Genomic DNA, 21410 nt, shown 5'->3' on the forward strand with positions numbered 1-21410 from the left:
AATGTCTGTCTCATCTTCAATATAGATATTGTATGTAGGTAATGAGGCAGTCGCTTCGCATGAACCACTTATTTGTCGGGGGTACTAAACATTCCTCACTTCCCTTTAATTTCCGCCTTCTCTGACATTGCGGCGGATGTTTAATGGTGTTGTCATGGTGACAGTAAGCAAGAGGCGCCGCTAGGCTAAAAAGTAATGCAGAGTGACATTTTATAAACAGATTTTACAAATGAATTAAATTATAAAACAATACCTCTGGCCCTTTGTTTGATAAGTGCTCGGAAGAATGTACCGAATAATATCTGACTGAAATCGCTATTTTGTCTTTAATAACGCTGGTTTTACTTTATTAAAAAAATAAAAAAAATAAACTGGAAGAGTGATAATACACAGTATTGTATTTTTGATGGCGACCTCCAATAAAGCTACCACTAAACCAGGAAAAAGAGATATGAGACCTAAAACGCCACCAGGTAAAGCTACTATTTGTTGAACACATAATCTTGAGATAACTTTTTTTTTAATTTAGTACAGAACAACTATGGCGTAGGAGTCAAGTTTATACAACATTTGGACTTATCTGTGTAGGTCAGAGAAACAGAACTAGTAGCGAGCACATTATTTATGTTCAGTTGTGTTTTATAATGTTATTCTTCTTCCTGGGTGATTGTTCATAACGTTCACAAATCGTTCTCAATCCTATGCATTCTTCATTGCTAGACCCAGTATGCTTATGGTCCAGAAAGGTTGGAAGCCTTTATGCCACTGTGTCGCTTTAACTTAAACAGGGAGGTTATTACTGTCACCTGCAATCTCTGCTGTGACTTTTGTTATACTGACAATATTTGACAAGATACAATTAAGAAGGCTGATATTTTCAACAAGTTATCAGCCGTCTTAAATCTGTAAAACATATTTGCAAAACTGTGGGGGGCACTACTCAAATATACGCTGAACTTGTTGCTATTTTTGTCAAATTAACAGTTTTAATTTAAGGTATTCTGGCCTAATAGTTGATTCTAACCTATTGGCCAGGCCCAATGGCTTCAACAAAAAAAGTAAAGCAGGTCTCAACCTGTCCTGTCGAGTTTCATCTCCAAGTGGTGAATGTATCTTCTATAGAACAACATGTAGTGTTGTGCAATACAAGGTGATACCCAACAGAATTCGGAGTTGTGTGGGCTTTCTGGCCATTCTTACATATGAATATATAAAATATCAAGGTATCAGGGTGTACGTCTACGAGTACAGGGTAGCTGCAAGGGCAAAAAATAAATACATAAATAAAATAAGTCTTTAAAATCACATTTAAAAAATGTGCTTACTAACACCTATTTTTAGTATTTCTTATTCTGTATCATAACTCTTCACCCCCAGCTGATTCATGACAAAATTGACCTCAACCTAATGCACCTTGGTTGCACAGTCAACTCTGCTATGCTGCCTTCAGTCATTTATCTCATGATACAGCATCAGTCAGTGGACTGGGAACCAGGAAGCCTGCAATTCTATTAAAAAAAGATTGCTTTTATTTCGGGTGGCCCACTGGGGAATATCTGTGCTGTCTGTACTAGCTGAGCAAAAAGGTAAATAGAAACTGCAGACAGCAGGTAGTCAGCTACTGTAGTTGGTACCGAACAGCTTGTTTCTGATTGAGATAAATAAAAAAAAAATCAATAATCCCAATGCACAAAACAGGTTTCTAGAAGGGAACATGCTGTCTACATCTCGGTCACTGTGTTCTTTTCAATGTGCACTGCAGCTCGCTCAAACTGCAGTTCTTTGTTTTTAATATATGGGTCTCTGTCGTGAGGGGGAGTCTTATTGTAGAGCGAAGTAACAGTTGGATGCTGCAGGCAGCAACCTACACTGATGTGAGAATACACACCTTTCAGCTACTGAAGGTCAAAGGATAGGCAAACAATAAGCGATACAGAAATACCCATTGTGTGGTTGTGTAGATGAATTTGAGATTGCCTTCAGGGTTACAAGTCATCTAAAATGGAGCTCTGCATTCAGTACTGTTTGTACTTTGCAGCTGAAGGCATTGTGCTGAAAGGTACATCAGCATGAGGCTAGAAAGGAATTCAAGTTTTTATTGTATTTAGACATTCCATGTTATATTAATTTTAACCACACTAAAGCCAAATGCATTAGTTTAACAAAACACACAGTACCTTATTTTCTATGGTTGTCTCAGATCTTTCTTAATAATTTAAACAATCTTCTAATTTTAACATTAAGGTCCAAATAAAGCGACTTTGATTAAAATAATTGATTTTATGAATCTAAAATGTATGACGCTAGAATCACTAACAAAGGACAAGTTTTTTTTTTTTTTTAATTTTCTTGTATTTCGCATGTGATGTGATTATTTGATTTGTATTCCAATTGTGACAACTCAATTTCTGTTTTGAGTTTGGGCATAAAGCTTATGATCCAAAGCCTATTCAAAGGCTCTTTTAACTCAAATAATGTACCTTTCAGAGAAGAAGAGATCGAAAGCCACTGATGAACCCCCCCCTGTTTCTGAAGAACAACCAAAAAGCCCCACATTGAAAGGGGATGATATCCAAGCCCTTGCGATCAAGGTGGAGGACCTAGAAAAGGTAATACTGTAGTGACAATCTCAGAGTAATTCCCTAGGGGTCGTTTTTAATCAACAGAGTTTTGTTCTTTTTTTAAGCTTCACATTCCCCACCCCCCTAAAGACAGCCAGAAGTTAGCGGCTGTCACTAGGCTCCTTGTTTGCAAGAACAAGCCTAAGGAGGACGAGACGAGGAATATCCACCTGGTTGTGGCAAGACCCGCACCTGCCAATGCAGTGGTCCAACCACTCAGCTACACAAGTAAGGGAGGTAAAAGGCAGTGTGTGTAATATTAGATCCTTAATGTTGAAACCTTCACTGTTAAAAACATGTCTCCATGCTTAATCATACAAGACAGTCATCCCCCAATGTAACATAGAAATGGCTTTAACGAATCATTCCAATGAACAGTATAAGTTTTTAATTTTAGGTCACAGCGGCTCTCGCTTTGAGGCCAATGGAAAGATCCTTCCACACAGCATCCTTGGAAGCCTGGCAGACTTTAAAAAAGAAGCAGTGTCCAGAGGAGATACTGAGGTTAGAAAATACAGCTTGACATTCGTAGCCCATGAGAGGGTTTCGTGTTTATCCATTTATAAATAAACTTTTAGATAGTGAGAAATTTGAATGTAAAGTACTGCTATACAAATCTGTGTAAATAAAAAAAAAACATCTGCACAATTTGCAAAGTCCCTCTTACTGCAATTTATACATCTCTCCTATATGTAGTTGGCAGAGCTGATCCCAGACCCCCCTGATCCAGGGAGCAGGGTGCTGACTCTATGGGGCTGTGGGAAACAGAGTAAAGATGCAGCCAGAGGGCAGCCGAACTTACCTGTCAACCAGACACACGCCCTGCAAAACTGGCAGCAGCACATGGCAGAGAGGAAGAGGCAACAGGGCTTCATCTCCAGTGAGTACAATTACTTGATAACTTGTTAAAGACTTATGACTGGTTTCAAAGACCCAGATTAGCACTACACTTCTGTGAACCAGCTGTATAAGATCTATCGTATTACAAAATTAAATAAACCAGTGCTATGTGCAGCGAAATAGGTATACATTTCAAGTTTGATCCTTATATCTGCTTTACAGGAAGTACATTTATTGCATGGCATCAGGATAAGAGCTTCACCATACTCCATGTGAAAATAAAGCCTTCTAATAGAAGCTTATTTAGTTGTGTAATTACAAAGGAGCTAGTTAGTTAGTTTAGGGTGCATACAAAAGGACACAAGACAGATTGTATTGGATGCTGCTGAAACAGCTATACACAGAGGTATCAGGCAGATATGAAAGTAAACTACAGAGCCAGAATACACAAACTGAAGCTCTTTCTGCTGACAGGTCTGCTCCAAAAGCCAGTGGAGAAGCTGGTAATGAACAAATCAGATAACTTTCGACAAACACAAGAGCAGCGACACGTCATCGACCGCAGCCTTCCTGCACTGCATTATGGGAAGGTACATTTTAAAGGAGGTTTCAACCTTTTGCTGCACAGAATACTAAAAAATAAAAAAGGACGCTTTGTTCTAGCCACTTAGTGTCTATGCATTACACTGAACATTGCATAACCCAGGTTGCCCCTTCAACATGATTCAGTCCATTTCCATGGTAACACAATCTTCCACCCTGTGGGAGAAAAATATGTTCTGATCAAAAAGAAAAAAAATCGTGCAGTATGTTTGAAAAAAAGCACTATGTGAAAATCAGAAATGTTGCATCAGGGATTTCTTCCAAGCTCATTTTCACCTTTCAGTTGAGAGCAATTCGTGAAAAGGCAGTCTTGCACGATATGTTGATCTATCGCCTCTCTTCTGCACTGATATATTCATAATATATACAGATGTATGTATAATGGTTTAAGTTAACCTTGAGATTGTTTACCCCGAGAGGAAATTAAAAGCTAAAACAGTTTGAGCAGTGTAGTTTTATTGGTCATCTGCAACTGTAATTGTCTGCAGTAAAAGTGATATACAGTTATTTTTAAATTAATCCCTGTAACCAGCACTAGAAAAAAATGTGTAAGAGTTGATGCTTTGGTTTCCCTACTGATTGCTCCTTGCTATGCATTGTACAGGGTTATCGTGGTGGCAGTGAGTTCTGGAACCAGCCCCAGCGCATTGGGGATGAGCTGACTGGCCTCCCCATTACCCTGACCCAGACTGAGCGAGGATACCCTGAACCTGTTACCCACATTGGGCAGCCCCGCAGCATCCTCCTCGAGACAGGTACATGCACATCACTCAGTCTCAAAAAACTACAAGTTAAAGATCTCCATGGTTTTAAAAGCAGTCTTTCTTACTGTACTGTACCAAGAGTCTCTTATGCTGTCTTCTCTGGACAGAGAAAACAACAATTCCAGTTAAAGATCCTGATTTAATAGTGGCAAAGCACAGCGGGCACAGGGAGACTCTGTAACAAGACACTGAAAATTACTTCTCATATAAGCGTTTGTCCACATTGTTATAAGCTTATTTGTAGTACTACTAAATGGTTATTTTTATGGATGAACGCTGATGTCATTGGACACTCATGGAGGAGAGGGCTGCTCAGTAGTGTTTTGCCTTCCTGAAAGGTGAACAACTTTTATTCGAAATAGAAAAGTGGAACCAAACACTGAGAATAGTGCCGGTAAAGCTACCGAAGGAAATTGAGGGTGCTGTTTTAACACTTACATTTGCAAGGGTTCAAATTCTGACCCTGCCTGTACTGTATCTCATTCAGTTTGTAAGCCTATCCATTGGCTTAGGTAAGGAAGTCCAGTATTAGCGCTAATTAGGATCTGTTAAACCAGCCACAAATGTCAGGTGTACTCTTTTAAAGTCTGCACCTGTTTATATGGTCTTGTCTAGGCACCATCCTTCCTGAGAATATGGACCCCAGTCGCCACCCCTGGGACAAAAGCCTGTACCTCCTGCAGCGTCGAGAGGAACTCAAATCTGTCCTAAAGGATCTGGGCTTTAACCAGCCAGTACGTGGTAACTGTGGTGTAGCATTGCTTACTTTCATTGCTTATCTTCATGGCAGCAATTCAAATTGTACTTAGTGTTAATGAACATTAATATATATCAGTTTGGTTCTAATTAATACATTTCATAACCAGACTACTTCTTGCTTACAAATGCTTTCATCTGTCTATAATCAAGTGCTAATATTTTTAAACCCAAACACCTTGTATGGCTTGCTGCCAGTATTTGTGCTGGGAATGCAAAGTGTGTAAGCTGAGTGCAGATAACCCAGTGTGCCAGATCCACTGCAGCTAGCTGGCTTGAGAGAGAATTAAAATGAATTACTCTAATTAAGTACCAGTACCATTAATTCAGGAAACAAATGCTTCTATAAAATAAAACAGTTTGCAATGTTCTGTATTATTATTATTACTATTATTATTATTATTATTATTATTATTATTTATTATTATTATTTAGTCCTTGTAATCACGGTGCTATATCTCAATGTACTGTCCTGTATAAATACATTGCAATGTGTGAATAATTAAAATGTGTGTGACATTTCAATGGCAATGTGTTTATTAGTAGCAATGAGGGTGTTCTGTCCATATTGGAGATGTACTTTTATGGGATTTTGATTGGATTATTCTTAAAAAGTTTACAGATTTATTAGGTAGCATGTATGCAAGCCTTGCATTTCAATTAATGGTTGATACATCTATCTACCCCCCCCCCCCCCCCCCCCCCCCCCCTTTCTATGCAGGATATAGAGGGTCTGGAAGTCATTGGAACTGGGCAGCCGTTCACTTCTGTCTCTGTGGAGTATCACCCTATCGAAGAGGAAAAGGAAAGTGGAATGGACAAGAAAGAAAATCAGTGAGTTTGTGTTGTACTGTAAAAGGTGGTTCAAAACCACAGCACAATGAGACTTACTGTAGGTGCAGTATGTAATAAAGGCAGACAATTAAAAAAAGAGTATAACAAATCTGATGTAAGAGACTGCAAATGATGCCTTTATTGAAATGCTTGAAATCCATGTGGGTAATGTCGTCCCTTGGATGCAAACTATTGTGGACATGTTTTGGCAATGCCACTGTTTTGATGCAAGGTGACATCCATTCTGTAATTTTCCTTATGGTTGACTTCTGCAAAGTTTCATTGCTCTAGAATGCATAAATGTACAAATAGGACATTTACTGATACAAGCTGTGGAGATGTCTCTTTTCACTGCAGGAAAGACTGTACTGTACCAAGGCTTCTGAATTGTGCATTATTGCATGTAGGTACATATCAAATTACGCTTTCAATAAAGGCAATTACGTAGATGTTAAGAAAGGAACTTTGTGGTCTCACAGTTCGGCTCACTTTACATGAAGGGCCAAGAAATAATTCAGATAGTAGACTGCTTCTCATCAGAGGATAGAGTATTCAGACATCCCCATGATTTGGGATTGTGGGGATAGGTTTCAACTATTGTGGTTCCCAAAATGTAGCCATTATTAACCACACAAATCAGAAGCCAGAACTCATTCTCAGTAAGGAACAATTACTCTGATGGTGTCAAAAGCTTGTGCTAAGAAATGTCTGTAACAAGTTTCTTCATGATTGGTTGAGCAGTTCTGTAGATATAACTAAAAGTCTGGCCTTCATACAGGCACCTTCTAGGTCATGTAAAACACAGTAAATAGGGTGAAGACTGCAACTCTTTAGTATGTCTTAAATTTTTCCTATCTGTGTATTCTCATTGTAGAGACTTTTTGGAGGAGTACCCTGATGTGATGATGGAAGCCACCCTTGTTCCATCCATTCAATTCTGTGGGCAGCCTGCCCAATGGATAGGCACCACCGACTCACATAAGGTGCAGAAACATGAACATTATCCAGATTAAAATATCCTGGAATGAGACTATTAAATAAAAACAGTTCTTAAAAATGGACTGTAGTGACATCGGAGAAACATCTCTGTAAAAATAAAAGCTTTTATACAGCAGTCTGCAACAAGGCGAGTTATGCTCTGCAGATGCAAAATAACCAGTAAAGTGACATTTTAGTCACAGTATTGATTTTTACACAGTGTTAATTCCATTAACTTTTTTAGTCCCCCGACCCCCAGTGTTATCCTGATATTTTTTTAGCTCCTCCAGAGTTATTTATGTTGATTTTATTTTTAGATTTGCCACTGTCTTTTTGCTTTTGTGCGGGTTTATGTATGACGCAACACCTTGGTTGCTTGTGGGTATACGCATTATGCCAAATAAACAGATTCATCTCCTCATTAACATCTAAAAATAGATTTTCATGGGAAATATCAGGGATGTGCAAATAAAAAAAATAATTGGTCACAGTTCATATGATCAGAGTAAGGTTTCTAATACGAAATGTACAGGTAGCTGTTTAACTATTTACCTGGTGTGTTTGCTTTTCTGAACTTTTTCTGAAATTTTAAAACTGATTGAGTTTTTCTTTTCAAAGGGGGAGGTTGGGATTGCTGCTCGACTCACATTTGAAACTTTTGTGGATGACGGAGCCACGTCCCATTTGGATGTGACCAACGACGGGAGTACAGCAGTTTACTACAGCTGGAAGAGACTACCCCATCCTCTGAGCTTCAAGGAGATACAGAGGGAGCGCCACTTGCAGAGGTTTTACTTCAACACCAGTGGAGGTTAGTGATCTAGAGCTGCTTGCACCAGCATTGACAAAAAGGAATGTATAAATGTGGCTGAAAATATAATTACTTACAATTCAGCACTTACTGTATTATTTACTATATTTTGCACAATATTATTATATTATGTAGTGAGATTTTTAGCAGAGGCGATCAATAATTAGAGGACGAGCATTGTACTGTGAAGGACCAATTGGCTGTACCAATAGAAGTTTTTTTTTTTTTTTTTTTTTATACTACATATACTACTGTTATGCCAATCCAAATCTAGTTTGTATTAAGCTTATCCAAGAAACCTTTCAACTTATTCCATGCCTGCATTGTTGTAGGTGTGATTCTGCCTGGAGACATGCAGAGATTCCTCTTCACGTTCAAGTCTGGCATCGCTGGTATCTTCAGCGAGTCGTGGGAGCTGTGCACTCACCCAGTGTTACTGGGGGGAGCCTCTATGGAGGTGACATTGAGGGGAGTCGCCCTTTATGAGGACAAGCTGGTGGAAGTAAGGCAGTCTATGCAGGTGGGTGGAGCAATACATTTTACAACAACAGTAACAATTTTGTAATATTATAATCTTCTAGATGGTGTTTTTGCCCCCCTTTATAACATTTCATATAATATAATATTTATACCATTTAAAAGATGACTACTCCATATTGTTTTGGTTTTTTTTTGTCTCTCTGCCACCTTTTTCTCAGTCACTTACACTTCATTATCAATATTTACTAGTTTAGAGATCATTTTAATAATTATTTTAGGCATTACCAAAGTTTTACATACATTTTATTTACACCGGAAGACCCTATATGAATAAGTGATAGTGACAGACTTATATCAATCTCTAAAACAAGACATTTTCCCCAATTCCTCCATAAAGAAATAAAAAATACTAATACATACAATAATGTGTGTGACTATGTCTTCTGTTTCTGCAGAGAGAGCTGGAGGCTAAGGAGGCCTTGGCAACTGTAAAGCAGATAGTGGAAATGTTGGTATCGGGAGTGCGGACCCCCGAGCGCCCATGCTCCCCTGTAGACTCCTACATCACACAGGAGGAGATCTTCCAGAGAAAGAACCTGAAGGTAGGCAGCAGCATTGTTCAGCTTTGCAAAAGAAGTCTCCATCATTGCAGGTTTTTCGGCAGGATTATTATTTGATTCTAACCCAATCATTGCAATGTGTCCTGCCATCTAGTTCCATGAAGGATGAGAGAAACGTCAAGAGAAATGTGTACTCTATTTTGATTTTCATAAAATTATTTCTAAAGCCCCTTTCACACTGGCACTCCTACCTGGGTCCCAACCTGGGTTCTGGCTACCCATGTCACAATCCCTCGTAGTGTGAAACCACGTACCTGGGTCGTACCCGGGTTAACCTGGGTCACAGCGACCCACCGCAGGATGTGGGTCGACACGCTTTGACCCGGAGTTGAGCGAGACAAAATGCATGACAGCCATTCGTAAACCGACGCAGTAACAAACAGCCATGCCTGTGTGAAGGTTTCACTTCTACAAGGAACATTTCTGATTATTCTGTTTAGCTATATTTTTGTTGATTGAGACCCACCATGAGCCAGATTGCACTAGGGATGAAGAAACATTTGTTCTAATCAACATTTGGGCCAACGATTCAATCCAGAGAATCTTGGATGGAAGCGTCCATAACAAGATGCTTCTGGGGGATTGATATGCGCATTGTGTACTTGCGACTGTTACTCAGGTCAACCCTGCTTTATCAAAAGCAGTGTGAAATCATGTAGCTGACCCACATGACACCTGGTCCTGAGCCGGGTAGGTTCTAACCCGGGTAGAGCATGCCAATGTAAGAGGGGCTTAAGCCTTAAGTTAGTCCCTTATACGCAGGCAGTGTTTCGCTGCTTAAAATGTCCTACTTTTTTTTTTCTTCGTCTTTTGACATGTAAAATAAATCAATAAACCCAGACAATAGCACACATTCATCTGGGTTGGTCGGAACAACAGTAGAGCATTTTGTACTATTGATTTTCTTTTTAATTGTACAGTGAGTAAGTCCTTTGGGGAGCATCCAGATGAAAAGTGTGGGTAGGAAACCTAAACACTCAGGTATCCCTTTACATATTGTTTTAAAACCCAATACTGATAAGACTAAGGAATTACATGGACTGATAAATGTTCCAATGTCATTCGGTCTTGGAATCAAGGTCACTGGGTACGGCCTGGTGTTTGGACCAACCTCTTCTGCGTGACGGAAAAGCTACCTATGTCAGTTGTGTTGTACAGCAGGGCTGGGTAGTGTAGTGCTGCATGGTTCACAGGATTTCTTGAAATATATCTTTTAAAAGCAACAGGTATTATGTGATCTTGTGGAAAAATAAATTTGGCCGGAGGTCTCGTCCACTCGTCTACCTGCGTGAGGCCGCCTGGAAAAACATGAACAGTTACAAAAAGATGAGGCCGCCAAACCATGAATGGAGAATAATAATAAATAATTAACAAACCCCACAATAGCGAGATAAAATTAGCCGGAGGCCACGTCCGTGGGTGCCTGACGGCTACCTGCATACCTGCACTAGGATGCATGAACAGGTACATGCATCCCAATGCCACAGATAGGAAGTGGCTGTGGCCACCTCCCCCCGAAAAGACGAGGCCGCCAAACCATGAATGAATAATAATAAATAATCAACGCGCTCCACAGTGGCACTCTGCCACCTAACCCCTAAATATTGAATTTAATGAAAATCAGCAGCTGAGACACGGCCTGTCCCCCACAGCATGACTACACCGAGGGAGAGAGCCCAGCTTCTCAAACCCGACCACTCACCCCGCAGAAATAAATACGAACCGCTCAGCACTCATAAGTAAAAACCCCAACTCGCATATTTTTTATTTTTTAGGGGGTGTGGCAGGCTGGCGAGTGGATAGAGGCCCAGAGACAGACTGCAGTTCAAAAAAAAAACAATTTTATTATAAATAAACGTGCACAAGGGCAAAAAGTTAAAAATCTTCAAACACGAATAGAAAGACAACAAAACTTACAAAAAAATAAGGTTTCCAGGCTGGGCATTGCCTTCACTGGAATCAAACTTTCAAAAATACAAACAACAAAACACCAACCGGTTGTTTTTGTGTTTGGGTTAGGTGGGTGACCCATTGACTAACTAGTTAATTAACCTAAAACGGCCGCTCCTCCTCCCTCTTTGGCTCTGGGGACGGCCGCTCCTCTTCCCTCTCTGGCCTTGGGGACGGCAGCGATGGTCCTCCTTCCCGCCCCGAACGCAAAGGCCAAGGGAACCGAGGCGTCGCCCGGGTCCTCTAGCCGGTGGACTGCAGACCCCGCCACTTACATTTCTTCAGCTGCCCTGCTTGTCCCTGACTTTACCGCTGTCTGGGACCGCTGTCTGCTCTTCTTTCCCATTTTTTTTTTTTTTCAAAAAAAATAAAAATTAAAAAATCCCAAAAATTAAAAAAAAAAATACTGCTCTGAGCCTCTAGGTGGCGCTATCCCACCTCTAACACCAAATGTGGCAGGCTGGCAAGTGAATAGAGGCCCAGAGACAGACTGCAGTTCAAAAAAATAGATTTTTATTATAAATAAACACACAATAAACATGCACAAGGGTAAAAAATAAAAAAATCTTCAAACACAAATAGAAAGACAACAAAACAAAACTTACAAAAAAATAAGGTTTCCAGGCTGGGCATTGCCTTCACTGGAAACAAGAAACAAGAAACAAGAAACAACCAACAACCAACAACCAACAACCAACAACCAACAACCAACAACCAACAACCAACAACCAACCTGCTTTTATGTCAGGTGGCTGGGCGCTGATTGATCGTTAATTAACCTAATCAACTAATCTACCCCAGCCACCTGAATGTAATAAACCCAGGCAGGTAGGAGAAATTAACCCCATCCCTGCCAATTTAAAAAGGGCAGAGCTTTGCTCTGCCACAGGGGGAAACCTCAGGAAATACTTGACTGAGAGCAGCCCTTCCTCCAGGCTCTAAGCAGTCAACTCCCGTTTCGACCTCCCAGCGCTTGACTGAGCAGCCGAAACAAAAAGAAGCAACAAGAAATAATAACACACAGAGCTTTTATGTGCTTGGTGATGAGTTAGGGGTGGATTCTCCTCCCAGAAAAGGAACCAAGTTTACAGTTATATTCTATATGCATTTTTTTACTTTATCAATGTGGAGTAGTTTGTGTAGATTCTACATGTAAAGTCTAATTTGAAAGCGTTGCAGAGTATGCTCAGGTGCCAACAAAATGTGAAAACTTTGCAGGGGGGGGTGAATACTTCTGCAAACCACTGTACAGTGAATAGTAACAGATTACACTGTCTGTTGCAGAGTGTGAATGTATTCCTCTAATTGGACATCTTAAAATCCCACTGATTTTTAACACCTCTTCACAGAACATACTTGTAGGCGGACTGAAACAACATCAAATGTAGGAAAAAGAAAAGGTACCATTAACAGATTACAGCAAGTGTCTAATTGTACACTACAAGCAGACCTCTGGGGTGTAATTTGGATATTTATCTTTACATCAGATTTCATTACACTAAATTACATTCATGAGCAGAATGATCCAGATTATTCCAAAATCTACGTTTTATATACACATTTCGTTTTGTATTTTGAGATCACCAAAGACACCCACTGATCTCCCTGGCTTAAGGAAATGTAGTATACTTTAAAATGTATTTATTAAATACTAATGTTTACATACAAAATCATCCCTGGAGTAGGTCCTCCATATCTTCCAAATGTAGCGTCTGAGCTTGTAGCTTTGTATACAGCACTGTTCAGCAAATGCGAATGTTTTGACATCTGAAAAGTCATTTCAGATACCTTGGGTGGCAGGGCTTTCAGACACAGAGTGACTTGTGGAAGACAAAAAATATTAGGGTCCTCAATCTGATTTTAATCTTAGTTAAAGACAATTACAGTCAAGGCCATTTAAGATCAAGTCTTGTTTACCATGAAACAGGAAATATTCTAAAGCAGAATACACCTTCAGCACTTTGTTACCTGACACAACTGGAAAAGCTATTGATATGTTTTGTTTGTTCAGTATTTATGTTAACATACAAGACTACCAAGTCCAGTTGGGTAGACAGGTCCCAGTTAAGTGTCCAGGCAATGTATGTATGTGTATTAAATGCATTTTTTAATTTTTTATTCTTCTTCATTTCCACTAGCTTTACTATGAGCATTCGACAGTGGAAAGTCTCAAACAACTGTGGGATCAATATCTGGGCCCCCCTGCTGAGCAACTTACTGGCGAGACACTGACTGTGGAGAGAATAACGCCTATGGAGTCACAACTAGATAATATAGAGACCTCAGCAGACTCTGATAGACCAGTATGGGACCTTTCAATCTCCAGCTTAAGGGAGGTTAGTCTGTAAGACCAATCTAAATACAAGAAGAACTGAAGCTGTTTTTTGACCTTTTTTAAATGTCTTACCTCCTACTGTATCTCCATTAACCTATGTGTAGAGAACTGCCACTTTGAGTATGTAATGTATTAAGAACTTTGTGTAAATCTAAAATAAAATTTTTAAAAAAGTGTGTCATGTAAAAGAATTGTAATTTGAACAGTTTTGTTCCCTCGCCTATGATTCAGTCCACAGTAGGGCAAGTTTATACATTTTAAGACACCCCACATGCACAATGTTACCTATAAATTAATGTTTTTTGGCTTTTAGAGTTCCCAATGGTTTTAAAACTGTGAGATATGTTAGTGTGCCTTGTGTGCAATTGTTGACTTTTACTTTGTTTTTTGTCCTGCAGTCAATCCTCTCACTGCCAGAAGAGGATGAGGAGGGCAGAATGTGCCGAGAGGAAGCACTTTCCATGTTTAACAGTCATTTTCTGAAACTCACTAGCAATCAGTATCAGCCACAGCGGGACCTTCTCTACCAAATAGGGTGAGCAAAGAACACAAACCTAGTTCAGAGACTTTCTGTCTGAGATCCTGTGCCACTCTCGTTCCATTCCGTCAGAGCTTCAATTGGACTAACTGGGGCAAAAGCAAGCTTAAAATACAAGTAGTAGCAGGAACAGTTAAACATGTCTTATTGTGTGACAGTTAGAAGAAGGCTTATATGGCCTGGTAAATGTTCCAACCTGTAGCTTTTATATGGGATAATAGGGTTTCTAAATGAATGCAGTTGATAATGTTAGGACCAAATGATGACACTAATTAAATGCCTATTTTAATTATGTAGCACAATTCACAGTTGTCCTGTTGAGTAGTAGCCAAATTCAAACAGCTGTCCTGTACAGTTAGTAACATATGTATCCCATATATGCCACAGAAACACGGTTTTAGGCATAGTTTATTATTCAAAACCCAGCTGTTGCCTAATCACATTCAAGTCATTGCCAGATGATGGCTGGGTCAGACACCACTCATGATCCTCTCCAGCCTGCAGCTGTGGCGGGAGACAGTGGACGGGATGGTCAGTCACTCCATGCTGCTGAGGAGCATCCTGGGAATGCCTGAGAAGGAAGTGGGGGAGTATCATCAGGAGTCTCCTCTAGCAGGTACACTGAAGACACTGAAGGCTTATCTAGCAGCTGCTTTACAAATTAATGATGTACCATTGCTATCACTATGCATTCTTGCAATATCATGACTGCTAATTGACTGCCGAGCATATTCTATGTAACTTCTCTGGTATTGTATTTAAATAAAAACTCCCCTTTCAAACCAGTTTTCTACAGGCTGTTAGTTTACAGTCTAGACATGAAGCTATTGTGTGGATACAATACAGAGGATCAAGGTTTGTCTTACCAAGCATTGTTGTGAGTACAATGGGTCCTATTGTGAAGCAAGTGCAAAGGCAAAAGCATATTTTCAGAGATGATTAAAACCAATTGAAAAAAAAAGTTTTAATTCTCAGTTGTGGCTTATAATTCTCCGCTGTGACCATAGCTATTAGTTATGATTGATAAACAATACTGCTGCATTTCTACAACTGTTGTGTGACCATAACTATAATACTATAAGAAATACAAAATCTGTATGATACTAAATAAGTATTATTTTCTGTTTGCAGCTGTAAAAGAGAAGAAAGAAGAAAGGGTGGATAAAAAAGGGGATGAGAAGAAAAGTGGGAAGGAAGACAAGAAAGGAGCAGCTAAGCAATCTGGGAAGGACAAACTCACAGAGGTGAAAACTGCAGACTGAATTTGAGAGCCACTAGAAAAGATCAGTGAGCAACTAATGCTAAACACAGTAAACAAATCAGTGTATAGGTTTTAACAGAGTAATTGTCTGAGTTCTTCCTCTGCTATTAGATTACACACATATAGAAAGGAAGTTTGAGAAAATCAATGGACCTTGTGACTTTGTCATTTTAAACGCAGGCATAGTTTTATGCTTTCCATAAGTATTAAATTCCAGCTTCATATTGCTGCAACCTACAGCTGCAATGAAATACCAAGCTTAAAAACCACCTTGGTTTGGTGACTGTGGCCTGTGGTCTGTTTCCTAAAAACCAGGAACATCCAGCTATCAAAAAGGGAAAGGTGAAGGAGGAAAAGAAAATGGGGAAATCACCAGTCCCAGTTATCAAGTTGACATCTTCTAGTTCGAGTTTCGAAAGCCAGCTGCCATTATCCCTGCAGGAGCCAGAGGATCCTGTCCTGCAGGAGAAGTACCGCAAAACGCTTGCCATTGAGGTCTGTGTTAATTCTCAATTGTATGTATACAGAGAAGATATTTACTTGTCTTTAAAGAAGAATTAAGATTATTTTCAGGCAGTTATGTTATAAATACTACCATCTGTAACCCTGCCAATCCAGCTAATCAAAATGGCCAGGTTTAGGAAACCACTTTTAGTGCTACAGCGATGCCACTGAAACTCCCTTACTGGTTCTCTTAGCTTTTCAAGCGCATCTTAGGAAAAGCAGTCATTACATTTATAATTATTGTGGCTTAATACCTGTATCTAATAGGTGGATCGTTGGTTACATAGACAGGAAGACAGATTATTTCATCCTTATAATATCAGATTATACAGTGTTGTTTTTATAAACCGCTGTACTCTATGTAGAATACTGTTGTTGCCTATTAGCAGAGTTATACAGTGTCCAGTTCCTATGCAATCAGCAAGTAGCTTATGGATTTGTTATAAAACCCCTTTGTCATCAGAATATTGTTCTGTTAGTAATGGTAATATTCTATTCATGGGCACTCATAAGTGGGTTGTAAGTCCTTGAAATGTAAATTAGAACAGAGGAAACCAAAATAAGTGATCGAGAACTGAAACCTTTGTGCAACTTTATTAACATTCTCAAGGCTACCTTTTGATTGTAATGAACCTATTTTGGTCCCCCACATCCTTTTATATTTTTCATCTTAATTCAGGTTATGCAAAGATATAAAATGAAACATTGCAAATAAACTGCTGCATCCTTGTTCATATGCTGTAGGTCAAATGTTGTAGACTATTTGAGGAAATTTGAACTACTACACAGGAAGTGATTAAGTACCAGGAAGCCATAGCAACTTTTCATCTATTGTGTTCATTATATATTAATGTAAAAAATAAGCAAAGAACCAAAACATTTTTAACACAAGAAACTGGAGTCAGTGGCAATGTTACTAGTGCTAATAAAACCTTTGTTAGAACGCTGTCATGGGACAAGGAGAATATGCAGAACTTTATAAAACTAATGCCGAATTATAATAGCTTATAAAGTCAATTAAAATACAAATATTTGTACTTTCAAATATGTCCAAACCTCAACTTTCATGTAGTGTAATTATAGCATTTTTTTAAAAGAATTTTTTCTATACTATAAACATATTTGATGTTTAGTTGACAGAGTTTGTGCAATCCAGAAGATAAGGCTGCAAATGGCTTATTTTCTGTAGTACTAGTGCATTTAGCAACCATGAATGTGTTCATGTCATTGCAGCATGTGTGCAGGAGTTACGCAATTCAGTGCAATGCAGTAGACTTACAAGGCAGTATAGGTAGTGATTTGAGTGCAGCACAGTGTTAATGCTGTCTTGATGTAGGCATTGTTTTTCATATTGAGTTGTGTGTGTGTGTGTGTGTGTGTGTGTGTGTGTGTGTGTGTGTGTGTGTGTGTGTGTGTGTGTGTCTATGTTTAGCGTAGTGCAGTGTTGGGTGTTGGTTTGTGCATTGACATCACAGAGATGTGTAGCGCTAGTGCAGTGCCGAGCTCCCATAGAGGACAAGATAAGGGTTATGGCAGTTGGTGAAATTTTCACAGCCAATTGCAAAGCAATTCCTTTGATTTTATTCTCCATGTTGCCCCCTATAACCATGACAGTATGAAGAAACCGCTCCTTATTCAACGCATTTTGTCCCATACTGACAACAGAGAAAATACAAAAATAAAGCAACCATATTCCTTTTAAAACTGGGAAGTTTAGAGTTATGACTCTGCAGATGCTGCTGATCTTTATGAAGGCTGAAGGAATTTATGTATTTAATAATTGATTATTCTGGTGCAGTGGAAAGATAAACACTGCCCTAATGGATGAAAAGTGAATTATTTATAACTGACTGATACAGGTCTAGAAACTCAGTGTATGAAGGCCATTGTGATTTTAAATAACAGTTAAATACCACACACTGTCCCAGAAACAGCGCTGATCCGGTTTCCACAAGATTGTGAAACTATTTATTTCTTACATAACACAGCAGGCTTCCATGAGAGTCACATTTCTAGTGGACTCCTCACCAGCCAACGTGGAGCACATGCACTTAAAAGGCAGAACTAATGGCTAAAATGTAGAAATATATGGATCACTGCATTTAGCACCACAACAGTTATAACCCTTGCAAATGCTGAATATGTAAGACTCCATTTATAATTAAATCTGCTTTTTTTAAAAAAAATCTTTAGTCTCGGGAATAGGTGCAGTACATTTCAAGATTTATTGTTGTGGAGACACTGAAACACTAAATTCTACATTAAGGTATTCTTTATGCACTTTTAAGCATTACAAGTGAGAAACATACTTTTACTTAGCATATGTTTAAATGAAAACACTGGTTTGATATAACGTGCGTCTTCTGAAGTGGCACTTGTGAGATCTACAGAGAGAGAATGACAGGTAAGATTAATGAAAACACTCAGTGCTAAGATACACTGTGAAATCAAGAACATGTATCAATCTGGTCATCCTGTTTTACAATGCATTCAGTTTCTCCAGCTGCTCTTTATATTAAATGATACACTCCTGATCAGCAGCAGGGATGGACAGTAATGTAGCATCACTTTACGTTTTAAAGCAGCTATTTATGGGGCTTTCAGTGGAACTGTGATTGTTGTGGTTGAATATGTGCTTAATTCCTTTATCCTTATGTTTCAGAAAGTCTTACCACGTATTTGTCTGTCTTACTACTGTAGGCATCTATATACCAATGTAATATTTATGAGCACCAATGCATTGTAGTTGACTGTGCATTGTTGAAATCATACTTACCCCGTTTTATTTTCTTTGTGCCATGTAGGTTTTTGAATTGTTATCTTCCATGGTGGAAAACATGAGCGAGCTGTTTGAAGAGGCAAAATGAAGTAAAAACGTCCTGAAGTGATCCCTACATTTGAGATCTAACCCAGCTTTCAGACAATCGCATTTTCAAACATGTAGTGTGTTGTGTACGTAATAAAAAAATATGACCTTTTAATCATCTGTTGCTATGTAATAAAATAAAAAATATAATCAGAGACATGTTTGTTATGCAGTTAAAACTCTGTCCTTAAAGTATTTATTAATCAGTTAATTACATTTTAATTTTTATTGAGTCAGTTAACCTGACGATATATAGGATAAATTCAAATTTATAGCGGTAGGGGAATTGCAGACATGAACTTTGTAAACTAGGACATCAACCAGGTTAGCACAGCAAGCATGTAATCACTTGTGCCACTTAGTGCCAGCTTCTGATCCTTGTAGTTTGTGTGATCTGGGTCCAGCAACTTGCTGCACCTCTAGGCTGTGTTCTGACCCTAGTCTAACAATTAGAGCAGAAAAACAGCAAGTAGAACTAGGTCAACTTTATACCTACACCTGACAGACAGAGCTTGAGCTTCACAAAGCTAACTTTAGACCTGAGTGACAGAAATACAAAAAAACTTACACTATATAATATTAATTAGCACAAGCTGTCCTATTATACCCGTCCATCTGGTCTTGGGTGGGACTAATGGATATATGGCATTCTGTATCCCAATATTTTTTAACTGTATGTTTTGTGATAGAAAAAATGGCAAAATTGGGCAAAGACAGCTCTTAATCTTTACAAACGGATTGTTAGTGTTACTCAGTTTATGGCTAGGGATTGAAAAAAAAAAAAAATTAGCAAAACCTGCCATAACACTGTCAATAGGATGTAAGGTCACTGCTGGGAGCCAGAAACACATGTTTGAAGTCAGGTTCAGAAACAAAGCCTGTTCTCTGAATCAGCACATGTGCTTGAGTTCCTTGTGAAACATGAGTTACTCTTGGATAGGGAAGCACCTGCCAGCCAAGTGTATACTGTCAGCCCTCTTTCAAAGCTTTATCATGTACATTTTGCCTGCACGTCTGATACCTGACCAAACCCTGTATGTTCTTTACATTATTTGGTATGCCTGAGCTCAGATTCTGTGCATAAATGCAGAGACGGTGCTACAAATTCACGACGATATATATATTCTGTTCTTTGGTTTTGCTTCGTCACTCCTTGCTGTACCAGCAGCATTCACACCAGGAGGTTTGCCTCTATAAACCACCTGTCCATTAATATTATTTTAAATAATTTTATACAACTGCATGAGAACAAGAGCATTCCTGGTGAGTGCATAAACTGCGGTCTTTATTCCTCAGTGCTTTCAGAGCAACCTTAACAAGTAAAGAAAAAAAAAAATCAATAAAACCTCTGCTGCTCTCGCTGGAATTCCAGTAATAGAATCTTCCCTTCTTCCTGGTGTCACAAGACCCTGCCTCGCAGTTCAAATAACATAGTGCACTTCCCCTTTCCCAAACCCTTAGAGACACAAATCACATAGTGCACTTCATCCCTTTCCCACACCCTTAGAGACACAAAACTAGGGCAGCATAATAAAACTCTGCCCACGTTTGAGGCATTTTTTTTTTATTGTACACATTACTATTCCCAGCGGGTAAAATCCATGTACCCACTGTGAGACCCTTTATTTCGGTTTCCGTGCCTGCAGTAAAACCTGCTCTTTCTGTCATTTGCTCTGTTACTGTAGGATGCCAGCCAGTTTTTGTAAATTTTTGTAAATGCAATACTATTACAGCTTACTGCCTAATATATGGCCTATACATCAATAACATAAGCAATTAGGTTCAAGTTACATAAGGTTTAGAGTTCATGTAAAATTATTTTAACAAAAAATTATTTACCTGTGTTAAGAAGACACTGTGCTATTTAAGTTAAGTAGTGTCTCTTGAATGACCTGTCAGACTTTTATATAACATTAACTTTTAATTAACTCCCTAGTTTTTTTTTAATAAAGCAACTGCAACTTTTACAAAACTAGAATCACACAATGCATAGTGAACCCTATTAAAAAAGCTTTTACTTTTTTAATGTTTTTTTTTTTTCCTTAATGGGTTAAATACTATAACTGTTGCTATTCATAAAAAAAGCCATCTATATGTATTTAACAGTCTAGAACAGTTTTGTGTATATGAACTATTATTTCATCAAATGTTTTGTGATTAGAGCCCAGTGTTAAGGTTTTTATAGAACTCATTTTGAAGTGGCTTTTAAAAAAAAAAAAAGTTGATTATTGACTTGAGTAGACCCTTTGGAAATACTTCCTTCATACCGTACCGTCTGCTTTTCTTAACCTCAGAATGTATGAGAGTTTAAAGTCATAAAAGAAACTGGTGGTGAAGTTAATGTAGTTTATGTGGGGCTTCGCTTTCCTCTGGCCTCTGTGATCAAAAGCCACATTGTTTAGAATTGGGTTTCAGTGCAATTGGGAAACAGCTGGAGGGGTAAACTGTGGAATGAAGGTGCGCGGCATTCTAACGGTTGACATATATACTGTATTTAACTAAGCGTTACAAAAAGGGAATGTTAAAATGATCTTAAAAGCACTTTTTCTCAGGCCTAAACTGTACACAGAGTAAATAAAGCCTGATAAACAATCAGAGTACCGCACTTCAGATACTGCCTGTTGCCTGGTTCATGTGTGCCTTTTTACT

General features: G+C 38.8%; 1 protein-coding gene across 1 annotated transcript; it reads left to right on the forward strand.

Annotated features, from left to right (window-relative positions):
* The first annotated feature begins 171 nt into the window (after positions 1–171).
* LOC121295478 (MYCBP-associated protein-like) lies at positions 172–18917 on the forward strand. Its single transcript, XM_041220123.1, has 19 exons — positions 172–473; positions 2488–2609; positions 2687–2849; positions 3019–3125; positions 3318–3501; positions 3936–4051; positions 4669–4819; positions 5444–5562; positions 6306–6418; positions 7293–7401; positions 8015–8207; positions 8540–8727; positions 9143–9289; positions 13396–13593; positions 13991–14127; positions 14628–14746; positions 15262–15374; positions 15707–15886; positions 18700–18917. Exons 1-19 carry the CDS (start codon positions 407–409, stop codon positions 18760–18762), a joined length of 2589 nt encoding a protein of 862 aa, XP_041076057.1. The 5' UTR covers positions 172–406; the 3' UTR covers positions 18763–18917.
* The last annotated feature ends 2493 nt before the right edge of the window (positions 18918–21410 follow it).

Source organism: Polyodon spathula, chromosome 20 (assembly GCF_017654505.1).
Source record: "Polyodon spathula isolate WHYD16114869_AA chromosome 20, ASM1765450v1, whole genome shotgun sequence".
Classification (NCBI taxonomy): domain Eukaryota; kingdom Metazoa; phylum Chordata; class Actinopteri; order Acipenseriformes; family Polyodontidae; genus Polyodon; species Polyodon spathula.

Coding starts and splice junctions, on each gene's coding strand:
- LOC121295478 (XM_041220123.1), top strand. CDS start 407: ATGGCGACCTCCAATAAAGCTACCACTAAACCAGGAAAAAGAGATATG. Junction 474..2,487: donor GAGACCTAAAACGCCACCAG/GTAAAGCTACTA, acceptor TGTACCTTTCAG/AGAAGAAGAGATCGAAAGCC. Junction 9,290..13,395: donor TCCAGAGAAAGAACCTGAAG/GTAGGCAGCAGC, acceptor CATTTCCACTAG/CTTTACTATGAGCATTCGAC.